General features: G+C 51.2%; 1 protein-coding gene across 1 annotated transcript in view; it reads left to right on the plus strand.

The window, feature by feature from the left end:
• The window catches only part of TG (thyroglobulin), a 252,397-nt gene that overhangs the window by 94,514 nt on the left and 133,348 nt on the right, over positions 1 to 24,535 (plus strand). The window contains exons 33-35 of the mRNA XM_047074206.1: positions 1,150 to 1,229; positions 1,928 to 2,071; positions 9,078 to 9,140. Coding sequence (XP_046930162.1) covers positions 1,150 to 1,229; positions 1,928 to 2,071; positions 9,078 to 9,140 — 287 coding nt within the window. The remainder of the gene's footprint in view (positions 1 to 1,149; positions 1,230 to 1,927; positions 2,072 to 9,077; positions 9,141 to 24,535) is intronic.

Raw genomic sequence — 24,535 nt, forward strand, 5'->3', positions numbered from 1 at the left:
CTCTGGGAGAGGGAGCCACGGGGCAGGTGGTCCACAGCCATCAGGGCAGAGCTGCAGTCAGCATTGGAAAAATCGTCCAAGACACGGAGGCTTTGTGCACCACAATGCGAGTTGAGTTCAGGGGCTCCTGAAACAAAGAAGGAAAGTGGCAAGAATGAGGCAGTTTGCCCCCCCCCGAAAAGGAGCTGAGGGGTTGAGCGAGCTCTCGCGAGTCAAGGACGAACGATCAGAACTGGGACAGGCAGTCAGGGTGAGGGGAGTTAGAGCTGAGCCCGGGAGCATTGGCTTGGAGCCACTACGTTTCTCCAGGAGTGGTCCTAGAAGCTGAGGGAGGGGTCTAGCAGCCACACTGGGTTATCCGGCAAAGTAGGTCCCGAGAGGGGGCCTGGATACGCTGACCCAGCAAACCAGAGTGTGATTAGCCAACATTACACGGCACATATGAAGGGAAGCTGGGTCAGGGGAAATGTGCCGGTCTTTGCCGACAGACATCTGGTTGGATCACTCCGACCGCAAGCCCGTGGGGTCTCCCATTTCTGAAGATGCCTTCTCTACCCTGTCTTCCTTTCCCCAGAGCCCAAAGCCGAACTTTCTCACATTCAGGATGCTGGGTGAGCTTGGCTTAGAGACCGGCACGTAACAGGCACAGAATAAATGCTCGATGAAAGAATGAGCCAATGAATGAAAGATGCCAAGACTATGTTCCTGAGAAAAGAGTAGAATTTTGTTTTTATTTAAAAAAATTTTTTTTAATTAAAAAAAAATTTTTATTTAGTTTTGAGACAGAGGGAGGCAGAGCATGAGCAGGGGAGGGGCAGAGAGAGAGAGGGAGACACACAATCCGAAGCAGGCTCCAGGATCTGGGCTGTCAGCACAGAGCCCGACGCGGGGCTCGAACTCACAGAGTGTGAGATCGTGACCTGAGCTGAAGTTGGACGCTCAACTGACTGAGCCACCCAGGCGCCCCTAGAATTTTGTTTTTAGAAGGACCCTCAAAGCTAGGAATCCACTCATGCATACTGGCCACAATACCCCCACTTTACGGAGTCATGAGGAAAGGAACTCCCAGAAGTAAGAATGACCATAATTCAGTAGGTCCTGGGCCACTCACAAAACCCCTCTTGCCCGCTCTTTCTCTCCTCGTGCCAGCTTCTTCGAATGTGAACGGCTGTGCGACGCGGACCCGTGCTGTACTGGCTTTGGCTTTCTAAACGTGTCCCAGCTGAAAGGTAAGAGCGAGAGCGACTCCGCCTGCCTGAGCACAGCACTTGGCAGCCTGGAAAACATGCTCCCACATCTGCTCTTTTTGGGGTGGATGGGGAGGTGCCGTCCTTGTTCACACATGGGAAGTGGGGGCCTGGGAGGGGCAGTGGCTAATACATGGAACAGCCAGCGGGACGTGGCTCCTGGCCCACCGCCCGGGCACCTTGACACGGCACTTTGCCTGGCTCACATGGCCTCCTTCTAGGCTCCCAGCTCATCTCTCAAGATGCGGCTCAGGCAGCTTGGTGGGATGAACTCTGCATCCATCCATATGACCTGAATTTAAAACTGGATTCAGTGCCTTGCTAGTGATGTGATCCAGGAAAACCCACTTAATCCCAGAGTGTCTCCGCATCCCTCACGTGCAAATGGAAATACAAATCCCCCCTCACGGGACTGTGTGAGGATCGAGTGACGGGATGCCAGCAGAGACCAGCCCTGGGCGCGTGGCGGGTGCCCCATCAGGATAAGCTCCCTCCATCCCTGCGCTCTGAGACCAGCTCGTTGCAGCACCCGGGTTTTCGCCGGTGGCTAAGATCGTGCCTGGAGTCCGGTAGAGCACCCCAGGCGCCTGCTGGAGGATGGGTTTGCAGGATTTCCCTCATTCAGTTAGCAGTCTTCCCTCATGATCGTCTTTCTGGTCCTGGTTACTCCTTTGCTCCAGGAGGAGAGGTGGCGTGCTTGACTCTGAACAGCCTGGGACTTCAGACGTGCAGTGAGGAAAATGCAGGAACCTGGCGCATTTTGGACTGTGGCTCCCCTGACACTGAGGTCCGCACCTATCCCTTTGGATGGTACCAGAAACCTGGTGAGTCACCCGCCCCTTCTGGCTACGTGGCCGTCTTCGGTTGGCTGCCTGCCAACCATGTATTAGGATGATGTCCTTGGGCTGGGAAGTAGACCAGCCGGGATTCGTCGGGTCCAAGTGACAGAAATCGATCCTGTAGAACTTCAGCAGGGAGGGAATTTATCTGTTGCTGATAGACTCAAAGCAAAGATGACTCACCTGGTCTCAGCGACCGGGATGTATTTAGCAGGAATGAATGGACAGTGTCTCCATCATCAGACTTTGGTTGTTGTAGTCAAGCTTTAAATTCAAGGCAGGGAGTTTGGCCCAGCTTGGGCTCTGTGCCCTCCCACTGCCAGAGGGAGGGTGGGGCAGCCCGAGTGATGTCCTCTCAAGACGGTATGCACAGTGGGAGAGAGGAGGGTCTTCAAAGTATGGTTAAGGGGCTGTTGCTGGGCAGGGGAAACCAATAGACGTGCACTCTGCCAAGTTCCCTTGTGTTTTTTTTTGGAACTTGTCAATTAGGGCAATGGAACACACGGCAGTCTTGGGGAGGGAGAGGGGGACACTGGTGTGTATTTGACGATGTACGTGGAGTTAGGATTTCAGGGTCAAGGCAGCGTTGCCCCAACGTGGGCGCTTCATACATATGTGCTGATTATATCCCAGCCCGTTTGGGGAGCTCAGTTTGAAATCGGCCAATGAACGAATGGATGGTCTGCGCGGGATGATGGAGAAGCTCTGTACTCAAATGAAGAGATACGAGTGTCTTCCCAGCTTGCCATCTACTCTGTGTTTGTCTTTTGGAAAGTCTTCCCTTGCGTCTGTTTCTCTGTTGGTAGAACAGTGATTGAGACTCACTCTGGTCCCGTCAGCTCCTACCTTCCAGGTGTTTCTAGGTGCGGGTACAGTTGGGGAACAGTGGGGAGCTGCCTGGAGACTGGGCACGTTCACCCTGTGTCCCGGAAGCAAATCCAGAAGGATGTGCCGCGTACAAAAAGATTGAAAACCCCCTCTGAGTAGGTGTCCAATGGAGAGGCTGAGATGAGGTTCGTTATCTCCGGTCATGGCTTCCTCCCTCGTTTCAGAGGCAATATAGGACTGATGCTGGCCCTGCCAGGGCACTTGTCCTGGAAATGGGACTCATGGAATGTGCAGTCTGGAGGAATCCTAGAGATCTATAACTTGGATCTCTACACCCTTCGCCCAATGCAATGCGCTGCCCCAAAGGAGGAAAGGAGGGGAAAACTGATATTACGTGTCTGCTGCGTGCCTGCACGTGCCGGGGCTTCTACGGGGGCATGGAATTTAATACCCGTGAACGGGCATTCTCTCCTCCATTTCGAGATGAGGAGAGGGTGGCATAGGAAGATGGAGCTACTAAGCCCCAAACCACACAACTAGAGTCAGGCTGCAAGGCCAGAGCTGGTGACCCTAGATGTCACTCTTCTCCGTTTCCACGTTGCTGGCAGGTCTTTCCCATCCCGTGAGTGATTGGATGTGACAATGTCCAGACCCTTTGACCGGTTTTCCCCTAACTCAATTAACTAATAAGCAATTTATTAACACATTGAAAAAACAATAATAAAACTAACTAATAAGCTAAGAGACCAAACCCATCAGTGGTGTGGCCTCTTGCTCCAGAGCTGTATCCAACTCGAAGGGGCTGGGATGGGGCTCCGTGGTAGAATCTGGCCCCGGCCCTTGTCCCTGAGCCTACTAACCCCCGAGGCATTCCTTGGCTTTAGGGCAGATTTATGTGGAGTTAATGACTAGCAGGCTGAATGGAATCTTCCCCGCTGATGTCTTCCTTGAGCATCTTGTGACTGATCCTTGATCTGAATTCACTGGGGGTCAGGGTCCTGCTTTTAATTTTATTTTAACATCCTGATTTATTTTAGGAAAAACATCAGGGTTGTATGATGACATAGCCTCGCTGGGTTTCTATTTAGAGCAGAATGTTCCATATAGGCTTTAACTCACAGGGACAGGGGAGAAGTGAATGCTTGCTTAGCACTACGGCCCCCCAGGAGACCCCAGGGCCAGCCCTGCGTATTTCGGGGGCTTCGAAATGGAACCCTTCGTCTTCAGAGCTTCCCCGCCCGTCTCTCCTCTCATCCCCCCTCCCATCTCCTCACCCCGCAGAAGACTGAAAAATGTCTTTCTCTGGCTCAGGGAAGACTTGGGTAAAAAGAAGCTTAAGATATAAATCATTTGTTCAGAAATATCATGGGAATCGGACCAGGGCATTACAACATCATGGCAGGAGGTGGCAGAGAGAAGAACCCAAGGTGCTCATTGTCCCAGTTCATTCCATCTGTTCTGTTTCTTTTCATCGGACGGCACAGACCCCTAGCTTTTTCCAATATATATTTTGTGGGGTCAGGCTGGGGACTCAGAGTTCTGTCCAGAAACTGCAGGCCGGGGAATTAAAAATGCACAGCGGTGCTCTCTTTCAAAGGACACTGACTGAGCATTGACCATGCCCAGGGCCTCTGGTGTTACTAATCAGCCTGTATTCATCGGACTCTTTCTGTGTGCCTGGCTGGATGAAGCATTTATAAGCCTTATCTCATCTAATCTTCACAAATGCTGTTAGATAAGGAAAGGGAGGTTCAGAGAGGTTAAGTCACTTGCCCAAGGCCACACAGGAATCACATCTTATTCAGACCCAACCACATAACATAATGATTCAGTCAGTCAGAAAGACCTAGGTCTGAACTCTGACTCTGTCATATGCCCACCTGAACCATGAAGGGTGGAAAGGACCCTAATCTCCTCTCCATCAGTTTGGCACACGCAGCGTAAGTTTTTATGGAGGAATTCTTGGAAAGAATTTCCATAGTTGGCCTCGCCCTTGCTTCAGATCCATGGCTTGGCCTTTTAGTCTGTTGACATCTATATTGAGTGTTGACCACAGGCCCCAGATTAGACTCCAGGCTGAGAGCCAGAGACGAGAGGCATAACCCAGGACCCGTTTCTGAAGAACTGCCCCTGAGGCAGGGGAAGGGAAGTGATACTCACCGAAATCCTGATACACGTTAAACACCGAGGAAACATGGGAGGTAGAAGGTCCTGCCTGCAGAGGGTTTAGCTGGGCCGAGGGGCCGGATACAAGAGAAATGGAACATTTCTTAAGCGCTTACTATATGTCAGAAACCACCTAAGAGTGCTTTTTTCCCCTGTATTAATTTGCTAACCCCTGTGAAATGGGCTGTATTCCTATCCTCCTGCGAGGAGATAATTATTCTCTCTGCAAGCAGAGATGTAGCTGAGGTTCCTGTGGGGGCTGCACGACGGTGGGGTCAGGGGGCTTCTGGAGCACGAAAGGGGAAGAGAATTCTGTTCTACAAGGGATTATGCAAAAGTGTCTCCAGGGGTAAAGGAGAGTGGGCTGATGGGAGCGGTGACCACTGTGTGGGGACAGGCAGCAGGCTACGGAGGTGGGGTGGGCCAGGGTCCTGCCCTCACAGCCCTCAGAGTTTCAGAGACCCGCACACACAGGCAATGGGGCAGTCACAGCATAACGATGGTGCCAGGCTATTCACAGAACAAAGGCCAGGAGAGAGGCACAAACCTGTCTGGGAGCACCAACAGGGGGTCCCAGAGAGCCCACAGCAATGCACTATAGGACTCTGCGGTCCCCAGTGAGCAGAAAGTTCCACATGTCAGTGCAGAACAGAGGCTCAGGCTGAGAGAGTGTGAATGCAGAAGAGGCTGTTCACGGGCCTGCCCCAGCAGGAGGGCCCAGGGAGCACACCGCATCCAGGGTGGGAGTGGCTAGTGCTGCTCTGTGGTCGAGCAGTGCCCCAGAGCCCCGGCTTTTCTGGAAAGGGTGGGCCCCCGGGGCCCTCGTACCTTCCCTTTGCTCTTCAAAGAGAACGAAGGCTGCCCGTTCTCTCCGCAGCTGTGCATGGCTGGCAAGCGGGGCAGGGTCTCTGGTTTCTTGATAAAGTCAAATGTGGCTTCTAAAAAAAACAGTCGAAGCCACACAGTTCCTGCTAAGCAAATGCACTTGGACCTTACAGCAATTCTAGATAAGGGAACATAACCTGGGTAGGAAATGAAAAGCCCATGCAATTAGGCCTGTCTGCAATCCACGTCGAAACTACCACATGGAGGTAGGGTTACTGAATGGCTCACTCTCTGTCCTCATTTGCGTCCTGCCCACAGCTCCTGCCAAGCGCTCAGTGCCAGGTTGGCTCCAGGCACCAGGCTGGCATTTCACCACAACATCTTCTTTAGTCCCCAAGCACCCCTGACGAGATAGGGCCTATTGTGAACCCCATTCTGTGCTGTGCTGGCCAATATTTCACAGCTGGCGAGGGTGAGTGGAAGCCCTGATTTGTGGCGATTGCCACTTGCCGTGGTGGAAATGTCCCCACCATGGCCACCAACTTGCTCTCTGTCTGTCTTACCCCAAAAGCAAAACCCTATTAAGAAATACTGCTGAGGGGGTGAGAAAGGGTAAGTAATGCAACAGCAGTAGAGCCACGTGATCTGTTGTCTGCTGAGATGAGCCACTGGGTGGTGCTCCCTGGTGGTGCTCGCTGAGATGAGCCGCTGGGTGGTGCTCCCTGGTGATGCTCGCTGAGATGAGTTGCTGGGTGGTGCTCCCTGGTGGTGCTCGCTGAGATGAGCCGCTGTTGGTGCTCCCTGGTGGTGCTCGCTGAGATGAGCCGCTGTTGGTGCTCCCTGGTGGTGCTCGCTGAGATGAGCCGCTGTTGGTGCTCCCTGGTGCTGCTCGCTGAGATGAGCTTCATGGTGGTGCTCCCTTGTGATGCTCTTTGAGATGAGCCGCTGGGTGCTGCTCCCTGGTGGTGCTCGCTGAGATGAGCCGCTTGGTGGTGCTCCCTGGTGGTGCTCGCTGAGATGAACCGCTGGGTGGTGCTCCCTGGTGGTGCTCGCTGAGATGAGCTGCTGGGTGGTGCTCCCTGGGAATGTGCTGCGGCTTGCCTGCTGGTTCTCATGGTGTCAGAAATTTCTATAGTTCCTGGTGATTAGTTAGTACCATGAAATAAATGTCTACTATATGTATACCATATGCATTCTTTACAACACAACATGATACAATACAGTACAATTCAATACAATGTTATAACATAAATGTTTCCTTTGCAAGCTGAGCTCACTTTGCATTTCAAGATACATTTCCGGAAGCAGAATCACTGGGTTCAAGGGTGAGAACAATTGAATGCCCTTGATATAGATGGTCTAGTTGTTCTCCAAATCTGCGTCAACTCTCAGGATCTTTGCTCTGAGAACCGCTCTCTTCCAGGAAAGACAGATATTTAAACAGGCCAGCCACACGGCCCACTGGGTGCAGCGGAGCATGGCCGTGGTTAGTAATTCTGAGCATTGCTTGAGGAGCTCCCAGAATGTTAGATGACTGACGACACCGTAGCTCAGTGGTCCTTAAAGTGTGTCCTCGGACCAGCAGCTTCGGTGTCACCTGGGAATTTGTTAGAGAGGCCAGATTTCAGGGAGCCCCCCAGACCTGCTGAATCAGACACTATGGGGGTGGGGCTAGCTCGGGGTTGTTACCAAGCCTGGGAACCAGGGCCTTAGAATGACTCGGGGGGAACAGGTGTTTCCAGGCAGGTGGAACCATACCAAAAAAAAAAAAAAAAAAAAAAAGACACAATACAACTGGAGGTTCTAGAACCAAGAGAGGCTGGGTTATGGCTCACCTGACCAAAGTGAAGAAGACAGGGGAAGGGCAACACCTTAGGGACCAGACTAGATTGTGACTCTAATGCATGCTTTTTATGGAGGGAGAATAGGACAGCAGTGTGTCACCGTAGAAGGGCAACGTTAAGAGCGGATAATGGCCAGCATTTATTGAGTGCCTGCCTACTGTATACCCAAAGCTTTACACGTACCAACTCATCTAAAGCTCACGAGCCGGAGAGAGGTATTGTTGTAAGCCCTTTTTACAGACAAGGACATTGAGGACAGGGAGGCGAGATAACTTCTGGAGGGCACAGAGAAGGAAGAGGCCAAGCCAGTCTTGCCCTGGGCAGTTGACCCCTGAGCCCTGCCCTTGACTGCTGACCATGCCCCCCGCAGCTGAGCATGCATGGAGATCCTGGTTTGGGCCGCTGGGAGAGCATAGTGATGAAACTTTCGATCTGTTCAGTAAGGGGAGGGGAAGAAGATAATTAGCACTTATGGACCATCTGCCGGGTGTGCGGGTTTCTCCGTAATTTTTACAACATCCTCATTTTGTCAGTGCCGAAATTGGGTCTAGAAAAAGTCAGATGACTGGTCCTTCCACGCTGCTTCTAAGTGGCACATGGAGACTCGGGCCCAGGTCTGTCTGCATAAAGTCTGTGCTCTGTCCCCCCCACCATCCTGCCTGCCAGGAGCACCTGTCACTTACTGGGCTCTTACCCTGTGCCTGGCACTACGTGATCTCCTGTCATCATCACGCGATTCCCAAGGTGGGTCGTATTGTCCCATCGCGCACGTGTGGAAACATGGGGTTAAGTGCCTCGCCCAAGTGAACGGAGTCGGAAAGTGACGGCTGTAAGCACATGTACCATCCTCTGCCTGTCCCCGGAACATGGCTGGACTCTACCTGCTCAGCCCCCGGCCTCATTGCTGGCTTTGGTCAGCGACCCGTGTGCAGATGAGGGATGTGTCCCTTGTAGGCAGAAGCTACAGAGAAGAGCGACGTTTTCTGCATTCGCTTTCCCTGCCTCAGTGTTGTTGAAGCGGGGGGGTGTGGGGGAGCCTTCCTCCCCCCGGGCCTCGGGGGGACGACACAGAGCCAAGCCCCATCCCGCCTATGGAGGACGCATGGTGCGAGACAGAGGCCACCCTGGGTGGTGGCGGCTTTAAGCCGCTGAGATGTGACTGTCACCTCGGCCCAACCTAGCCCATCCTGACCAGTTCAGGGTGTCTCGGGGGCTGAACGCAGCCCGTCTGCCTTCCAGGTCCGATTTTGCCATTACCGCCATGAGCCCCTGTTGACACCTTTGAGGGTGGAGGGGACCTAACCGGCTGCCTCTCTTCTTCTTTTCAGTTGCTCAGAACGATGCTCCCAGTTTTTGCCCCTTGGCGGTTCTGCCTTTCCTCCCCGAGAAAGGTAAGTTGTCTTTTCAGCTTCTCTCAGGAGAGATCCACCTTGCTTTTCCTTCTTCTCCTCTCTCTCTTAGTTTCGCTCCGTCGTTGAGAGCTCGCCTGGGCCTCTCACGCTCATTGATTTGAGCTCCTGGCAACTGCACACACGCATAGATGGGGCCCTGCTGGCCCCACGCCCATTTCACGGATGAGGAAACCGACTCCCAGTGAATAAACGCCTTGGCCAATAGTGCAGTCAGTTGGAGGCAGAGGAGGGCTGGGTCCCGTGCCTGCAAGTTTCATCCCGAGGGTTGTTCTCACCCTGTCCAGGAGTGGCGAGACCTGCACGGTCCCAGGCCAATGTCAGGTACTGTGGCCCTGTGGCCAAACAGGGAAAGAACCAGCTAGTGCTGGCAAGTAGAGGCTCACAGCCCTCAGTGCACTGGGTGGCACGGTGACATCTGAGGCGGGGCCCTGAGCCCGGGAGCATGGCCCAGACTGAGGCTGCCGCCCCCCCCCCCCCCCGCCCCCGCCATGCCCCGTCTGGTCACGAGGCAGCAGGAAGTGCAGGCAGGTGGGCGCAGTGGTTTCTGGAGGCGGGTGAGCTGGGAGTGGTGCCGGAGAGCGAGGGCCTGGATGCAAGGCCCTGTTCTGCCTTCTCTGAGTCAGGAAATGACTCGAAGGGCCCAAGCGACGTTAATTCCTGCCCTGTGACATGATGTCTGAGGAGCTCCAGACATCTGTCATTACAGTGCTGGCTGAAGAGACAGAATATAGAGCTTGTGTAGGAAGGAATCATTTAGCCAAGGCCGCGGCTAAAAGTATACATGTGCTCAGCCCATGTTGTTTCTTCCACCTGGTTCAAAGAGCTGACTTCAGAGATCACACACACACACACACACACACACACACACATTTTCTGCACAGTCTATACAGAATTCTATCTGTGTCTAAACCCTTGGAGACTTTATGTCTAGGACTTTGACATAGGACTAGAAAGTGTCAGCTTTCTAAAGTGCTGTGACGTAGGAGTTGCCATTGTCATGTCACGAATGGCGGAGGGGGTGCTTCGACCAAGCAGGGGACACGTATCCTGACCAGACTTTGGTCAAAGTTGATACTGAGGTTTATCAAGATAACGTAAAGACAACTGAAATGATCACATCGTCTCCAGAGATTCAGGGTTTAGAAAAACCCGACCGGTTCCTTGTCCCACGTCTACCGCCTGCCATTTCTGCTTCCAGAGGCTATTGTGCTTAACTCTTGCAGCTGTGTTTTTCTCGCCTTGGCCTCTCCCTTTCTACCTTACACACGAATCCTGCTACTCCTCGATTTGTCAATCTTGGAAGTGACTGTGGGGTTCCTTCCTGTCTTGATAGGTGAGGAGTCGAGGTTCTCTTGTAGCACCCTTTTTCAATTTTCCTTCTTTGTCTCCAACATCTAGTCGTGTCAAGACTTGGGGTCGAAACAAGAGTATTTTTGTTCCGTCCATGGGCATGTGGCTCACTGGGGAGCCCCAGGGAGCAAGAGGGATCTCCCGTTGCCGTCACCAATCACGGGGTGTGGGCAGCGGACCCTCCTGTCTTTGTCCCGTGTTCCACCCCTGCCTTCCATGGTACCCCCCCGCCTTCTTGGGCTTCTTGGGGTGCCCGTGAAACACACAGGTCAGGTCCGTACCTGCTCTGCAGGGACCTGGAGTGTTAGCTCCTCTGTGCTGACGTGTCCATCAACACACCTCCCTCTTCTTTGCCCCATTGAAAAATTTGTCGAACTGTCTTATCTGTTGTTTGCCCGTTCTTGTTTTCTCTTGTCATCTTTGTGGGTCTAGACTTTTTAAATTCCTTGTCTTCATTTTTGTGGGAGGGAGAGAAGAGACGTGAGCCTCATTGAATTAAATGTGATCGTATAATCTTTTCTGAAACGTTTCAACGTGTTTTGTCCGTTTTGTCCTCCGTCCTGCACCAAGCATTTGATCTTCGCACAGACCTCAAGAGACAGGTCCTCTTTTATTATCAGTTAGTTGTGGAATGTTCGAACCATGCGGAAATAGAGGAGAAAAAAAATCACAAGAGTTACTTAGAAGTCATGTGGGTTCAAACATTGATTTAGTTGCTTCTAATCTCCTTAGCCTTTCCTGTGGTCTGAAGTACTTGTAATCTCTCTACAATGTTACTCTTTCATTGTTACCTAACAGAGCATCAGGTATATATTTCCAAATTGTTACTTATCTCTCTGAATAATGCATTCACCATGCATCTATTCATCCGTTCATTCATTCATTCATTCGTTCATTCATTCCTCTGTCCACATTCCTACTTTCGTGATGCTCCCCATCTGGTGAGGAAGATGCAGACAAAAACGGGCCAGTGTTGTCAGCTTCCGCATTTCACACTGCACTTCACTAACTTGCACTATTTTGGGGCATTTGATTGTTTATGACTCCTCGTCATTATGAAAATACCATAATGAGCACCTGGGTCCATAAAGCTCTTCCGAATGTCCAGGTTACTTCCCGGGGGACACATTCTCCAAAGCAGAATTACTGGGTTCAACCACTTTATATTTTAAGACTCTAGCTTTGTGTTGCCATATTAGTCTCCAGCGTCGTTTCTAGTGATATCCTCACTAGCAGTGAGTTCGTTTTTCCATCTTGGAAATCTTGAATCCAAGATTGGAATCTTCCTCATTACAAAAGTGTTACTTATTCAGCGCATAGATAAAGAATGCTCCAGGATCTGAATGTCAAATGCATACTCTTAGATACGAACAAATCAAAGTGTGAACACCTTCAGGGGCTTTTGCGGTGCTTCTGCTCTGTTTTTTTTTTTTTTCCCCCTGATAATTTGTATTCCTGGGACTCGAATTACCAACACAAGGGAGCAAAGGATGTAGAGTTTCGCATCCCCCTTCACACATGCAGTCTGTGGATCTGAGTTGAAGTTTCCAAAGCAGAGTGACATGTCACAGGTTTCTGAAACAAGTGCGATTTTGACAAGTGCGATTTGAAAGCAGGAGGGACGTCGGAGTGTGCGTTCCATCTGGGCTCAGAGTTCCCAAATTGGCGTGGAGAGTCTGGGTATGTTCCTCTGACGGCCGTCAAGCGAGGGCACAATGCCGCCTCCGGGGTATTGATATGTGAGCGTGATTCTGACACAGATTGTGTGTGCGTGAGTGCGTGTGCGTGCACACACTTGCGTGTGTACCCCATGTGTATGCAAAATGCTCATCTTTATGCACTTCCTATCTGGAGAGGAAAGGAAATATTTATTAAACACCAAACATTTTACAAATCCTTTGGTGCTCATCAGAAAGTTAGATGGTGGTGAGGTCTGTTTCTCAAATAAGGGAGCTGAGGATCTGAGAGGTTAAATGAACCCCTGGGATTTGAGCCCCCGTGCATCTGGCCCCCCTCCAAGTTAGACAAGAACATCTGGTTCGAGTTTCTGGAAAGGGTGGCAGAGGTAGACTTCCAGCCCTAGACTTGTCCGGACATCCACCGCTTGGCCTTGTGTCTTGTGATGAGTTGGTGTGCATTAAGCCACTCATTCAAAGCCTCTGTGAAGAAGGATTCTGATGCACTGATGGGTCAGTGGGGGTGAGGGGAAGGGGAAGGTGATTTCCGAGCTCTCACAAGTCGGGGAGGCTTCTAACACGCTAGGTGGTTTGAAGATGGCAGGAGTTTGTCCAATGGCCAAGTTTCAGTACGCCTTTCCCTCAGAGAGAGTGGTTTGTGTGTGCAAAGGCCCAGGGGCATGAAACAGCCTGGGGCGTTCAGATGTTGGAGACATTTCCATATGGTGGGCCTAGGCTCGTCAGTGAGATGAGGCAGAAGGGCTGTAGGGAAAGGCTTTCGCCCGAGCACAGGGCTGGCAGGAGACTCTGTACTGGGTTTGGCACTAGACCTTGGTACAATGACCTGGGGTGGGGGCGGGTGAACGTGGCAGGGAGCTCTAGGGCGGACGAGTTGGAGAAACGTGTTAAGGCCAAACAGCTCGTCCTTCCCTTCAATTTAGCTCCCCTCCGTGCATATGTCTCTGCCAGCCACTTTTCGGGTCATGGATTCTGAATTTTCACTTACATTCCAGAAAAGGCGCTGTGCTGGGGGCCAGAGGTCTTGACTGCAAGGACAAGGGCCGGCCTTCTAGTTGGGAGAAAGGCACAGGAAGTCAGAATTGAAGGAGCTGAGCCACTTACCACAGTGGGGGCCTTGGGAAGCCTCCCCCAGATTCACCACAGACAGACAGGGAAAGTACCAGAGTGCATCACGGCCCCACATTGCGACATAGAGAAGGAGCATACGTTCGTCAGATGTCAAGGGGGGAAAAGGAAGCATCCTGGGTAGAGGGAGGTGTGCAAAGAGAAGCCCAAAGGTGTGCATCAGTGCGGCACATGATGAAATAGAAAGAGAAGTCGTTTAGGACTGCAAGGCCAGCGAGGGGCAGGGAGAGGCCAGATGGGGGACGGGGGCCAGAAGCTAGGTGCCTTGGCTGCCACACTTCCCTGAAGACCTTTACACAGTTGCACACTGAACTTTCAGACTGTTCAAAAGCCCTCCTTTGGGGCTGTAAGGGGAATGTGTTGGTGGACAGACAAGCTCGATTTTGAGAAAACGTGCACAGGCATGTTATCTGTATATAGAATACCATTTTACTCACTGGGGGAAATTTTATACATTTTTAAAAACCAGTGAAACAGGAAAGCTGTCATTTCTTTATACAAGAAGATGTCCGTTGCTTCTTAAAAGACCAAGCAATCCAGAGAGGACGTTCAGGGTCAGCAGGAATCACCTTCTCAGAGGCAGGAGCCCACTGTAGGTGCCTCAATCTCCCCCTCTCCCACCTGCCCAAACACCGGATCTTCTGCGGGCTTATTCCCACGACAACTGATAATGTCGCTTTTCATCTACCATTTCAGAAGCACTTGCTCAGAGGTGCCGCTGAAGCAAATTGAGTATTTGGATTGCCCACCAGGGGAAAACACGGATTATGAATCTTTGAAAATCCGTATCTGTCTTCTCAGTTCATTTTACCCCGAAACACTTCAAAATGCCCCTTAGAAAATGCTCCCGGCTCTCAAGCAGGAGCCCCCCTTGGAGCGGCAGGTATGACACAGTTTGCTCCCTGTGGGGAGAAAGGTGCCTCCTTGCTGTTGGCCCCAGCCCAGCCCTCCAGCTCCTCTCCTCACCACCTCCCTCCCCGAGCTCGGGGACAGCTACAAGCCTGAATTCCAGGTGATGGAAGTGTCTGCACGGACAGTCTTTCAGGCCACACAACTACCGTCCATCAACTTCGCCTCGCTGTGCCAGTGGGGTGCTGGAATTCGGTTGATCTTTTCTGCGAATGTTTTCTATTAAGCTGGAGAGTGGTGTGATCCTAAAAAATGTGAGTGCTGGCAGGGAGCCTGCACATCTTCTAAGTGAGGGAAGCATCGGGACATGGCCCAGCCACAGGCTTTGAAGTCGGTCCATGCAGCTCCCAGTCCTCTTCTAGGTCTTTCTCAGCCTGGCGATGCCTCCGTTTGCCTCTCTGAAAGGGGGGGATGATGGTAGAAAACAAGAGAGATGAATCTAGTGGGCTTGTGCTGAAGAAAAAGTACAAGGCTCCGCACGGAACCTGATAAAGGGTGAGTGTTTAAGAAATGTCGGCGATAATTCACAAGTCCAAACCCATCTTTCTGTGGAAGGGGAAACGGGCAGAGAGAGAAGATGGCTCTAGTAAGTCACAGCCAGTTAAGGGCAGAGGTACAGAACTATATACTTTAAAAACTCCTACTCGTTGGCTGTCGCATCAATCACTGTGCTAAATGCTTTCCGTATTTTAACCCTCGCGACTGCCCTGTGCGCACGACTATGTGCATCCTACAGACCTGGAAGCTAAGGCTCAGAGAGGTCCAAGTTCAAACAGCTAGCAAATAGGAGAGATTCAGACCCAGTCCGAATTCGAACCCAGTCTCCCCGCTCTGCTGAGTGTGGCTGGCTGGGTTCCCCAGGAGCCAGACCCTGAGGTGCAAAGGCACCCACAGGGGGGAAAGGGGGGGAAAAGGGAAGGTGCAGGGCTGGCCAGAGGAGACGGTGAGCTGCAGAGTGGTCTCAGTGGCACAGAGGCCTCCGCTGCCCTTTCAGGGATGCTAGGATGACCTTCACATGTTCTCCGCCTTTATTTCGGCGACACGGGGATGTGGGCATGACCTTCTGGAGGGCCGCTCTCCCTGCGGGGGCCAGCAGCAGGGCCAGCCTGCAGGGAGCACGCACCGCAGCCAGGCAGACCCACTCATTCCCGACATCACAGCGTGCTCCGCAGGGCTGGAGGGCTTTAACGGACTCCGCAGGGGCTCCTGCAGACCGTGCAGGTGCACTGTCACTAGACTGGTGACACGGCAACCCACACCAGGGCTAATTCTTAATTCTTCGGGTCTTCGGGCTGGAAGGCCCCAGGGAGCAGGCACCGACTCCAAGAGCCCGTGGAAAACGTGCATCTCCGTCCCAAAGCCGCACAGGGTTTCCATGCGTGTGCACCCACCGCGGGGTTCCCAGTGCAGAGTCTGCAGCCACCCCCTGAGAACTGCTGTCCGGGGATGGGTCTCGTGCCCCAGGGACAAGCTCCCTCCCCAAGCGGGGTGTGCAGCCTGGAGGCTCCTCTCCCACAGGGCCACGCTGGCTGGGCAGCTGCAGTTAGCAGGGCCGAGCGGGCTCTGGGCACAGCTTCCTACTAGCAGCAGCCCTCCACCCCGCCCCCCCCCACCCCGGCCCCGATCTCCCTTCCGAGACCCCCGGGGGCTGAGGAGCAGAAGGACACAGCTGGCGAACCGGAGCCACAGCAGCGGCGGGGGGAAGGAAACGGGAGATGTGAGGAAAGCGGCCCCAGGTGGTCAGTTTCGCGTCTCCCCTCGGATGCGGGCGGGAGCATCGCGCCAGCTGCTGGGGTGCAGGATCGGGGCCACGGTTATGGTTTCTCGTGCCTTGGCCGCCACTCCCCCATCTATCTGCTCATTCATTCTGCAAGTGGTTAGTGGGCATTTCCCCTGGGCCAGGCGCTAGGTGCAGGGGCTACGGCAGTGAGCAGAGCCCACAGACAGCCCTGCACCACGGGACTTCCTCCTAGCACGTTTCCGTGGGGCCCCTTCTCTGAGTTGACATCACCCCTAACTCCGCATCGAAGCAGCCCCCTTGGGCACTCTCCACTCCCTCACTCTGCTCTCTTGTCTGCTGTGAAATTTTCTCACCTGCTTACATCTTGAATGTTCGTCTGCCCTCCCCCCAGAAGGGAAACTGCATGCGACAGGGGCTCGGTGTCTCATTCACTGCTGTAGCCTCAGCCCCTAGAAGGTTCCCTGGTACCGAGTGAGTGCTCGCAAGGTATTTACTGAATGAATGAGGGCACTTCTTCTTGCTTGCCAGATTTCGTGCTCCCAGAAACTGAGTTCACAACTTGTGGCTTGATCCTTCATACTTAGCACGGTGCCTGGTATATAATAGACACTGACTGTTATTTTCTTTATCATTTGTTAGGTTTAAAATTCTTTTTAATGTTTATTTATTTTTGAGAGAGACAGAGGGCGAGCAGGGGAGGGTCGGAGAGAGGGGGAGACACAGAATCTGAGGCAGGCTCCAGGCTCCGAGCTGTCAGCAGAGAGCCTGACACAGGACTCGAACCCACAAACCATGAGCTCATGACCCGAGCCGAAGTCGGACGCTTAACTGACTGAGCCACCCAGGCGCCTCTAGAATTTGTTAGGTTTAATACGTATATATTCAGTTTGCTCTAGGTTAGTATTTAAAGCTAACAGAGGTTCAGTGTTTGTTGGAAAGGTGTATCAATGAACGATCTTGACCAATTTAAAGAAACTTTCTGAGTCTCAGGTGCCTCACCTTCAAAATGGAGATGATGATGCCTAATTCAACGAGGTTGTTATTAAGCTTGAAAGAGATGTGCCGTGTAAAATTGCCTCGGCCAGTGCCTGGTGAAGGTGGCAGTGTTGGAACAGCTAAATTAGGTCAAGTGCTGCCTGTTCTAAGGGATATCTTTCACAGGTAATATTTATAAAAGCTGCCCCTGCGATATAGTACAGTGTACAACCTGTGCAGCTGTACATGGTGAGCCCAGGAGGCACTTGATTAATGTTTGCTGATTGATTGTGTCCTGAACCCTTGTTAGACCTTAGGGGCTGGAGAAGACTTAGGATTTTCGTCAGAAACTTCCTCCCCAGATGGTTAGTACCAGGTGTGTACCTGGTCCGTCGGGGAATTGTTCAATCAAATTTAAGGGAGACAGAACCAAGAAGAAAATATGCCAGCTTAAGACCTACCTTTTGGTTTCGGTTGTTTTGGCTTTAGCTTTAAAGGTTTCTTTCAAGTGTCTTGCTTGGCTATAGAAGGTATATTTTCAGCCTGGAATCAATCAGATACTACCCGATAATAAATGAGCACAGTCAAAACTGTGAGGTGGAGGGAGCTTTTGGTTCCTCCCGATTTTTCCCCCCTTCCTATTCCTGGCCTCCAACCCACTCTGGGAAACTCATGACTATCTGCTTCTCAGCACCCCACCTCCCCGCTGCAACTCCCATCCCAAGGCAGGCCTCTCTGACGACAGAAGTGGTTCCTCTTTCCTCTTTCCCTCCCACTCTCAAACCAGCCCTGACCAGCTAGCTGTCACGGAGGAGATACATCTTGCTTATTTATTGTTTTATTTCCTAGTGCTCTGCTAGAGAACTCTCGTCAGACCCAGTGGAGTTGGGGCGCCCGAGGGCGGGGGGGGTGCTCAGTCGGTTAAGCGACCGACGCTTGATTTCGGCTCAGGTCATGATCTCGCGGTCCGTGGGATCGAGCCCCGCGTCAGGCTCGGCGCTGGCAGTATGGAGCCTGCATGGGGTTCTCTCTGTGCCCCTTCCTCGCTCAAAATAAATGAATAAAACATTTAAATGGAGTTGAGGAGTTGACAAAATAATTCACGCTGCAAATACTTGATATTACTTTAATATGATATCTTCTGCAAGAGTTTTCACATTTCAACAAGGGGATAAACCAGAAAATGGTTGTTTCTCAGACGATTTGACCAGTATTTAGGAGAAGTGTTTTAGACAGGTTGCCTTTCCTAGAGCCCCTCAAGTCACTCTGCATAGTGGTCTGTGAACCCAACTGTCCCTGAATTGCAGTCCATCCACAGGGGTAGATTTCCTTTAGTTTCATGGATTATAATAATATTAACCGTTGGTTCAAGATAGTAATCCCATGTTCTAAGCGGCTAGTGCTATATTAAGTTGTGTTTTGTTTTAACGATTCTGTGGTCATTCCTCATTTTCTTCATCCCTACTGCTGAGTCTCCGCGGAATTCTGACCTCGACCCCCTTGGAGGAGTGGGATTTGATTTATGAAGGAGGCAGTCACCTTCCCTCCTACATGGGCAAAGTCCAGGAGACGAGAGGGCCCAGCTCAGAAGGGATTGAGGGAAGCCTTCAGTATGGATGGGGGCGTCTGGCATCCTGAAGGGACCAGTGAGGGACTGGGCGAGAAGGAGATGGGGTCAGATGATGAAAGGAGAAGGCATTGGCATTGGTGATCTCGCTCTGATGGAGATTGAGGTGATGAGCTCCCCACCACTGGAGAAGTCGAGCCTGTTGGAGATGCCCTTGCGGTGTGAGGAGGTGGCTTAAATGGCCTCTAAGCTTCCCTCTGAGTTTTCTGTTTTTGTAATTCTGACGATTGGCTCCGTTGTACTTTAAGGCGTGGCCTTTGTTTTTCTGTTTTTGTGATAACTTACGCACAGGCAAGCAGTTTTGGGCAGATGTTTGTAGAAGTAGGAGCAGTGAAGCAGAGAGACTGTGGCATGGATGGGGTGAATCCGGGTTTCAATTCTAGTTCTGTTCTTACTCTGTGTGACCCGGGGCACGTCGCGTCACTGCTCTGAGCCTCAGCGTCCTTAAGGCAGACTTCCTAATAGCCCTGCCTCCACAAGTGGCCGTGAGATTTGGATGAAGCATGGAGGGCAGTGCTTGGTGCAGTGCCTGTCACACGCAGCCCCTAACAGACAGTGGTGACAGCCGTAGCTGCCCTTACTGCCACCGTGCCCCGAAAGGCAGAGTAGAGCCTCAGGAGTCTGCCCGCCTGGGTGCAGACCAGCTGCGTGACCTTGGGCGAGTTACCCACAGTCCACTGAGAGGTCAGGCCAGCCTCTGCCTGATGCTCTTGCACTACTGGAATTTCTCCGATTAGCTCACGTTGGTGCTCCGTATGCATTTATGCCTCCGAATTTCGGCAGTTTTATCCAGCACCCAGGATCACATGCAGTGACCCCAAGAAAGAGTTCACATGCTCCCAGAAAACCCCGTTATCGTACCAGCTCCCCGGTCGCCTTTGTATGTGGGGGGGAATTTGGAGGGGTCCATTTGATAGGAGTCAACCTTCCCAGAGAGAAATCAGGTTTATCCCGAGCCTTTGAATTTCCAGTAGGAATTTGGCTTGTGATGAACTTAGTAGCTTGTCAGGAGGACACGGAGGGAGGATTGTCCCAAGTCTGGTCCCACGTGCCTGTCTTTTTCTTAGTTAGGAATTTTCTCCAGCAGTGTCTTTGAAGTTAGTGGTGTAAAAGATGATCACTCACCCATCCACAGCTCATAACCTCTGCAGAGGCTGGCCCATTTCAGATGTCTGTGGAAACCTTTGCCTGCCCAACACAGGCCAAGAAAGGGAACCACTTTGTCTCTGAAGTGGAGTCCTGGGGAGAGAGGGGTAGCTGTGGCGAAGTGGGTACTGGGAGGGGGAAGTCTTTGTTAAGCCTTTGGTTTGCTAACCACGAGCCGTGACTGTGGCCACGTCCTACACCAGCTCAGAGCCTCAGTTCAGTCCCTTGAAAAAGAGTGACAGTAATACCGTTGATGCATAGGCTGATGTAGTGATTACATCTTGTAGTGTCAATGAAATGTTTCATCAACTGGAATGTGCCACAGAAGAGTGAGATCTTATTAAATTGGTGGACCATGATTTGTTTCCTAGGTGATCAGTTCTGCCACTGATCCACTCGAGGTCTTGTGGTAGGCGAATAATCATAGTATTAATCTTTATAGAGATAAAAAAAAATATTTGGCATCCCATTCGTTCTTTACCAGTTAAGGAACTTCATCAATTCATTCATGAAATACACATTTAGGACGCAAAATACACGCAAAATATTGATATTATTGTTCCTGTCAGCACACGGAACATTAACAAGTGCCACCTACGGCTATGTTACTATTTCTATTGTTGAGATTTTTAAATTTTTTTTTAACGTTTATTCATTTTTGAGACAGAGAGAGACAGAGCGTGAACAGGGGAGGGGCAGAGAGAGAGGCAGACACAGAATCCAAAACAGGCTCCAGGCCCCGAGCTGTCAGCACAGAGCCCAACGCGGGGCTCGAACTCATGAACCGCGAGATCATGACCTGAGCCAAAGTCAGACGCCCAATCGACCAAGCCACCCAGGCGCCCCAAGATTTTTATATACTATTATGATAGGGCTCAGACAAGCAATGAAAACTGAGGCGGAGTCTTTGGTCTCCAGGAGCTCATACTTTAACAGATAGAAAACATAAGGAAATTGTAGTGCAGTCTATTCGTAGAACCGTAGATGTATTAGTGGAACAGTAGACATATCAGTGGAACAGGCTGGCGGTAGTGGGGGTGGGAGCCTCAGAAGGGTGTGCGTACAAAGTGACATCTGAATTACGTCTTAAAGGATGACATGAGTTCACTGCATGAATAAACTGACTTCACTTACCAAGCGTATGTCAGATGAGAGGAACAACGTCGTACAACACGGGGTGATTGGCTAGACCTCCAGACGTGAGTTTGGGGTGGTAGGGAGTAGAACGAAGAGAGATGTAACTGAGGAGGTAGGTAAGGGAGGCAGCAGACAGATCTCGAGAAACGTTGGAGGCCATGTTTTGGCTGGATGTGTTTTCCGGGGAGAGCGTCCACTTATGATGGTAGAACCTGAGATTTAGACTTGAAAGAGTATTTGTTTTAATTTTCCTTCTATCAGGTCCTTTCTAGGTGGACATACAGTCTACCTGAACACCAGTCGGGGACAACATTTAACACTTCAGGTTGGGCAGTCCCATGGGTAGCGGGGCCAGTTCCCGAGACGGAGAGCGTAAGAAGGGAACCAGGTGAAGACCGTGGCTAAGGATGGAAGTAAGAGTAAGCCCTCAGCTTTCAACAGGCTGAGTTTGGGATACGTCGTGGCCACCTGCTGGGAGGGGTCTGCTAAGCACGGACTGTCTCGGCATGGCGCTTGGGTGAAGCTTCTGGCCTGAAGATGTGCTGATGGTCATCAGTGTGTCAGTACTTTAAGTCATGGGGACAGTGAGATTGCCTGTGGAGAGTGTGTCGGATATCAACAGTGAAGGTCAAGGACAGACCCCTGAGGAACAACAGCATGGAAGGGAAGAGGAGGAGAGAAGCCAGGGGAAGCAGGAGGAAGATGGGAGGCATGCTGGTGGCGTGGGGTGTCACGGAAACCAGGGAAGGGAGATGTGACCAACAACTTCAAGGACGATGGGGACTACAGACATTCACTGGGCTAGGCAAGCACTTTATGAATGTAGTGGGATGATGAGGGAAAAAGCGAAATAGTAGTGATTTGAGAAAGTAGAAGCTACAAACTTTTCCCAAGAATGTTGGCTCTGAATAAAAAGAGAGAGCAAGATTGACAGCTAAAGGAGAAGGTGGCCCATTCGTTGGTAACTATCTGTCTTGGGTCATGACCCCGCCCCCCGATAATGTATTGAAACAGTATGCCCCTCCATACATACCAGATTTTGCCTCTATTTTCAGAAAATCAGCCCTGGAAATCTAACCCCCAAGGTAAGAAACTGTGGGGTAGAATAACGTCTTGTTTTCAAGGGGGGCATTTGAGTGTGTTTTTATGCTAAGAGTCAAGTGTCAGTGTCCAGGGATGGACCAAAGACAGAGGAGGGGTGGGAGCAGGACTGGCCTGGGGGTGTAATTGGTTGCGGATGCCCCTGGGGGGCGGTGAGAAAGAACGAGCTCTAGAACACAGATGGGGGAACCCGTCCCAACAGCCATCCTTCCTCCGTCTAGGAGAAAGAAAGAAAGAAGACGGGATGATTCATAGAGAGTGGAGAGGGGGACACAGAGTTGAGGACAATGCTGAGGACTGTCCCTCTTTTCTCTGGGAGGTGAGAGGTCGGGCACCTGCTGAAGGTGCAGGGGCTGTGACGGCGCTGGGCCTGGACGGAGCAACAGGCACCAGAGGTGGTGGATAGAGAGAACAGAAGGAGGTGAGGACGAGGGTGCCGAGGGGTTGACGGTTCAGGTGAGGCTGGGGATCCAGAAGTTGTGAAGGTGCCGATCTGTCCGGGGAAGTGGCTTGAGTTGTGCTCAGCTGACCAAGACAAGCTGCAGACAAAGCAGTCCCTTGGGTTAATCCAACCAGGAAGACGGGGTTGAGGGCACTGGCAAAAGGGAAGTTGAAACAGCCGACCAGTGGGTGGCCCTGGCTTTGGACAGACCTGTGAAGATGGGTGCCCTAGAGGGGGGAGGAGAGTGGCATCGCAGCGGAAGTCGGGAGCTGGTTTAGGGTGTGGATGTGGCCGTGGGCGTTCTGGGCTGGAACGAGTGGACATGAATGTCTCTGGGACTAAAGGGGTCAGGAAACAGACCAGAGTGGTGAGTGGACCATCAACAGTCCCCGTAGATGGTAAATTCACCCAACACTTCAGCAGGGTCTGGGTGGAAATGAAAATTGTGAGCTGAAAATTATGGCAAAGAATTTGAAGAATGTGGTCGAATGACCAGGCATACCCTATTGAGGGTAATTAATGAGAAAGACTAGAAGTTTCCACAGTCAGGAGGTTGTGACCCAAAGCAGGGGAAAGGGGACATTAGGACCATGGTAAGGGCCCTGGTTTCCAGGACACAATACTGGGGAGGGAAGAGCTAGGGTCAGGGGTCAGCTGTGACAGCAGTGACATGATTTCAGCAGGAGGCTGGATCCGGAGCGAGATGAGGCCACGTGGGTGTGGAGAAGACAGGTGGGCTTACATTCTCCTCTTGGATTAGTGGCTTACCTTGTATTCTCGGACAGGTCACGGTTGCCAATTTTTCGTTCTACCAAATAAGAACAATTTTGAAAAAACAAAGCAAACGAATCATCATCTTTTTGTAAAAGAGTTAGGAAGCACAACCATCAACACAGCAAAAAAGCAATTTTACCTCCCAGATGACGTCTCCCAGACCAGCCCTCATTTCTGGAGAAAGCACAAAACTCCTTGTCAAGTTGCCTGTTGCAGTTCTGGGTCCCAGAATGTAGACCCCCCCCCCCCCGCCCCCCGCCCCAACCCCTCGTGCCACGTGCATCTGAAGCCCACGGCCCTGACAGCCCAGTGTTGGCAACCCATAGCCTACAGCCTGTTGCTGTGCAACCTGTGAGCTAAGAAGGGCCTCGGACAGTTGTAAAGGATTGTATAAAAGGATAGAGAAGAGCATGTGCAAGAGAGAACAAACGTGGCCAGCGAAGCTTGAAATGTTGACTGTCTGGCCTCTAACCGAGAAATCTTGCCGGCCCCTGGCCTGGCCTGAAGAATGGTTGTCTTCTCTTTATCCCAAGTCCCTGAACTGTTTCACTGGGTCTTTCCTGGTCCTCCTGGGCCACAAGGCTGGAGCTCTGCCCCATTGTGTGATAGTCCTGACCGGGGAGGTGAGGGAGTGTCAACAGTCATGTCAGTGCTATTGATGTTTGTGGTTTGGTTGAAGATGCCTTTATCTTATTTTATTTTATTATATTTTATTTTATTATATTTTATTTTATTTTATTGCATTGTATTCTATTGTATTTTTAATTATTTTAATTATTATTTTAATTATTATTATTTTAATAACTCAATTATTATTTATTTACAATTATTAATTATTTTATTGTCATTATTATTTTATTAATTAATTATTTAATTATTAATCATTATTTTAATTAATTTTAATTATATTTATTATTTAATAATTTTAGTAATTTTAATTATTATTTTTAATTGTTATTTTATTAAATTATTATTTGTGTGAGAGAGGGGAAGAGGGGCAGAGGGAGAGAGAGAGAGGGAATCTTAAGCAAGCTCCACGCTAAGCATGGAACCTGACATGGGGCTCGATCCCATGACCCTGGGATCATGACCTGAGCTGAAATCTAGAGGCAGACACTCAACCGACTGAGCCACCCAGGCACCCCTACAACGCCCTATTTCACATCATATATGCCCTTGTGCGTTGAGCAACACGGCCTAGAGGGAGGAGCTCTGGCTTTGGAGGCTGAGACAAAGGGCGTCAAGTCTTTAATAAATGTTGTTGAGCACTTATTATGCACCAAGCCTTTTGCAGGGATTAATCCATTCAGCCCTCACCCTGTGTCCAGAGGGTGACTGGACACTGACGTT

The sequence above is a fragment of the Lynx rufus genome, unplaced genomic scaffold (genome assembly GCF_022079265.1).
Source record: "Lynx rufus isolate CCGP_SWC_20201006 ecotype Redwood Valley unplaced genomic scaffold, mLynRuf1.p SCAF_12, whole genome shotgun sequence".
Taxonomy (NCBI): domain Eukaryota; kingdom Metazoa; phylum Chordata; class Mammalia; order Carnivora; family Felidae; genus Lynx; species Lynx rufus.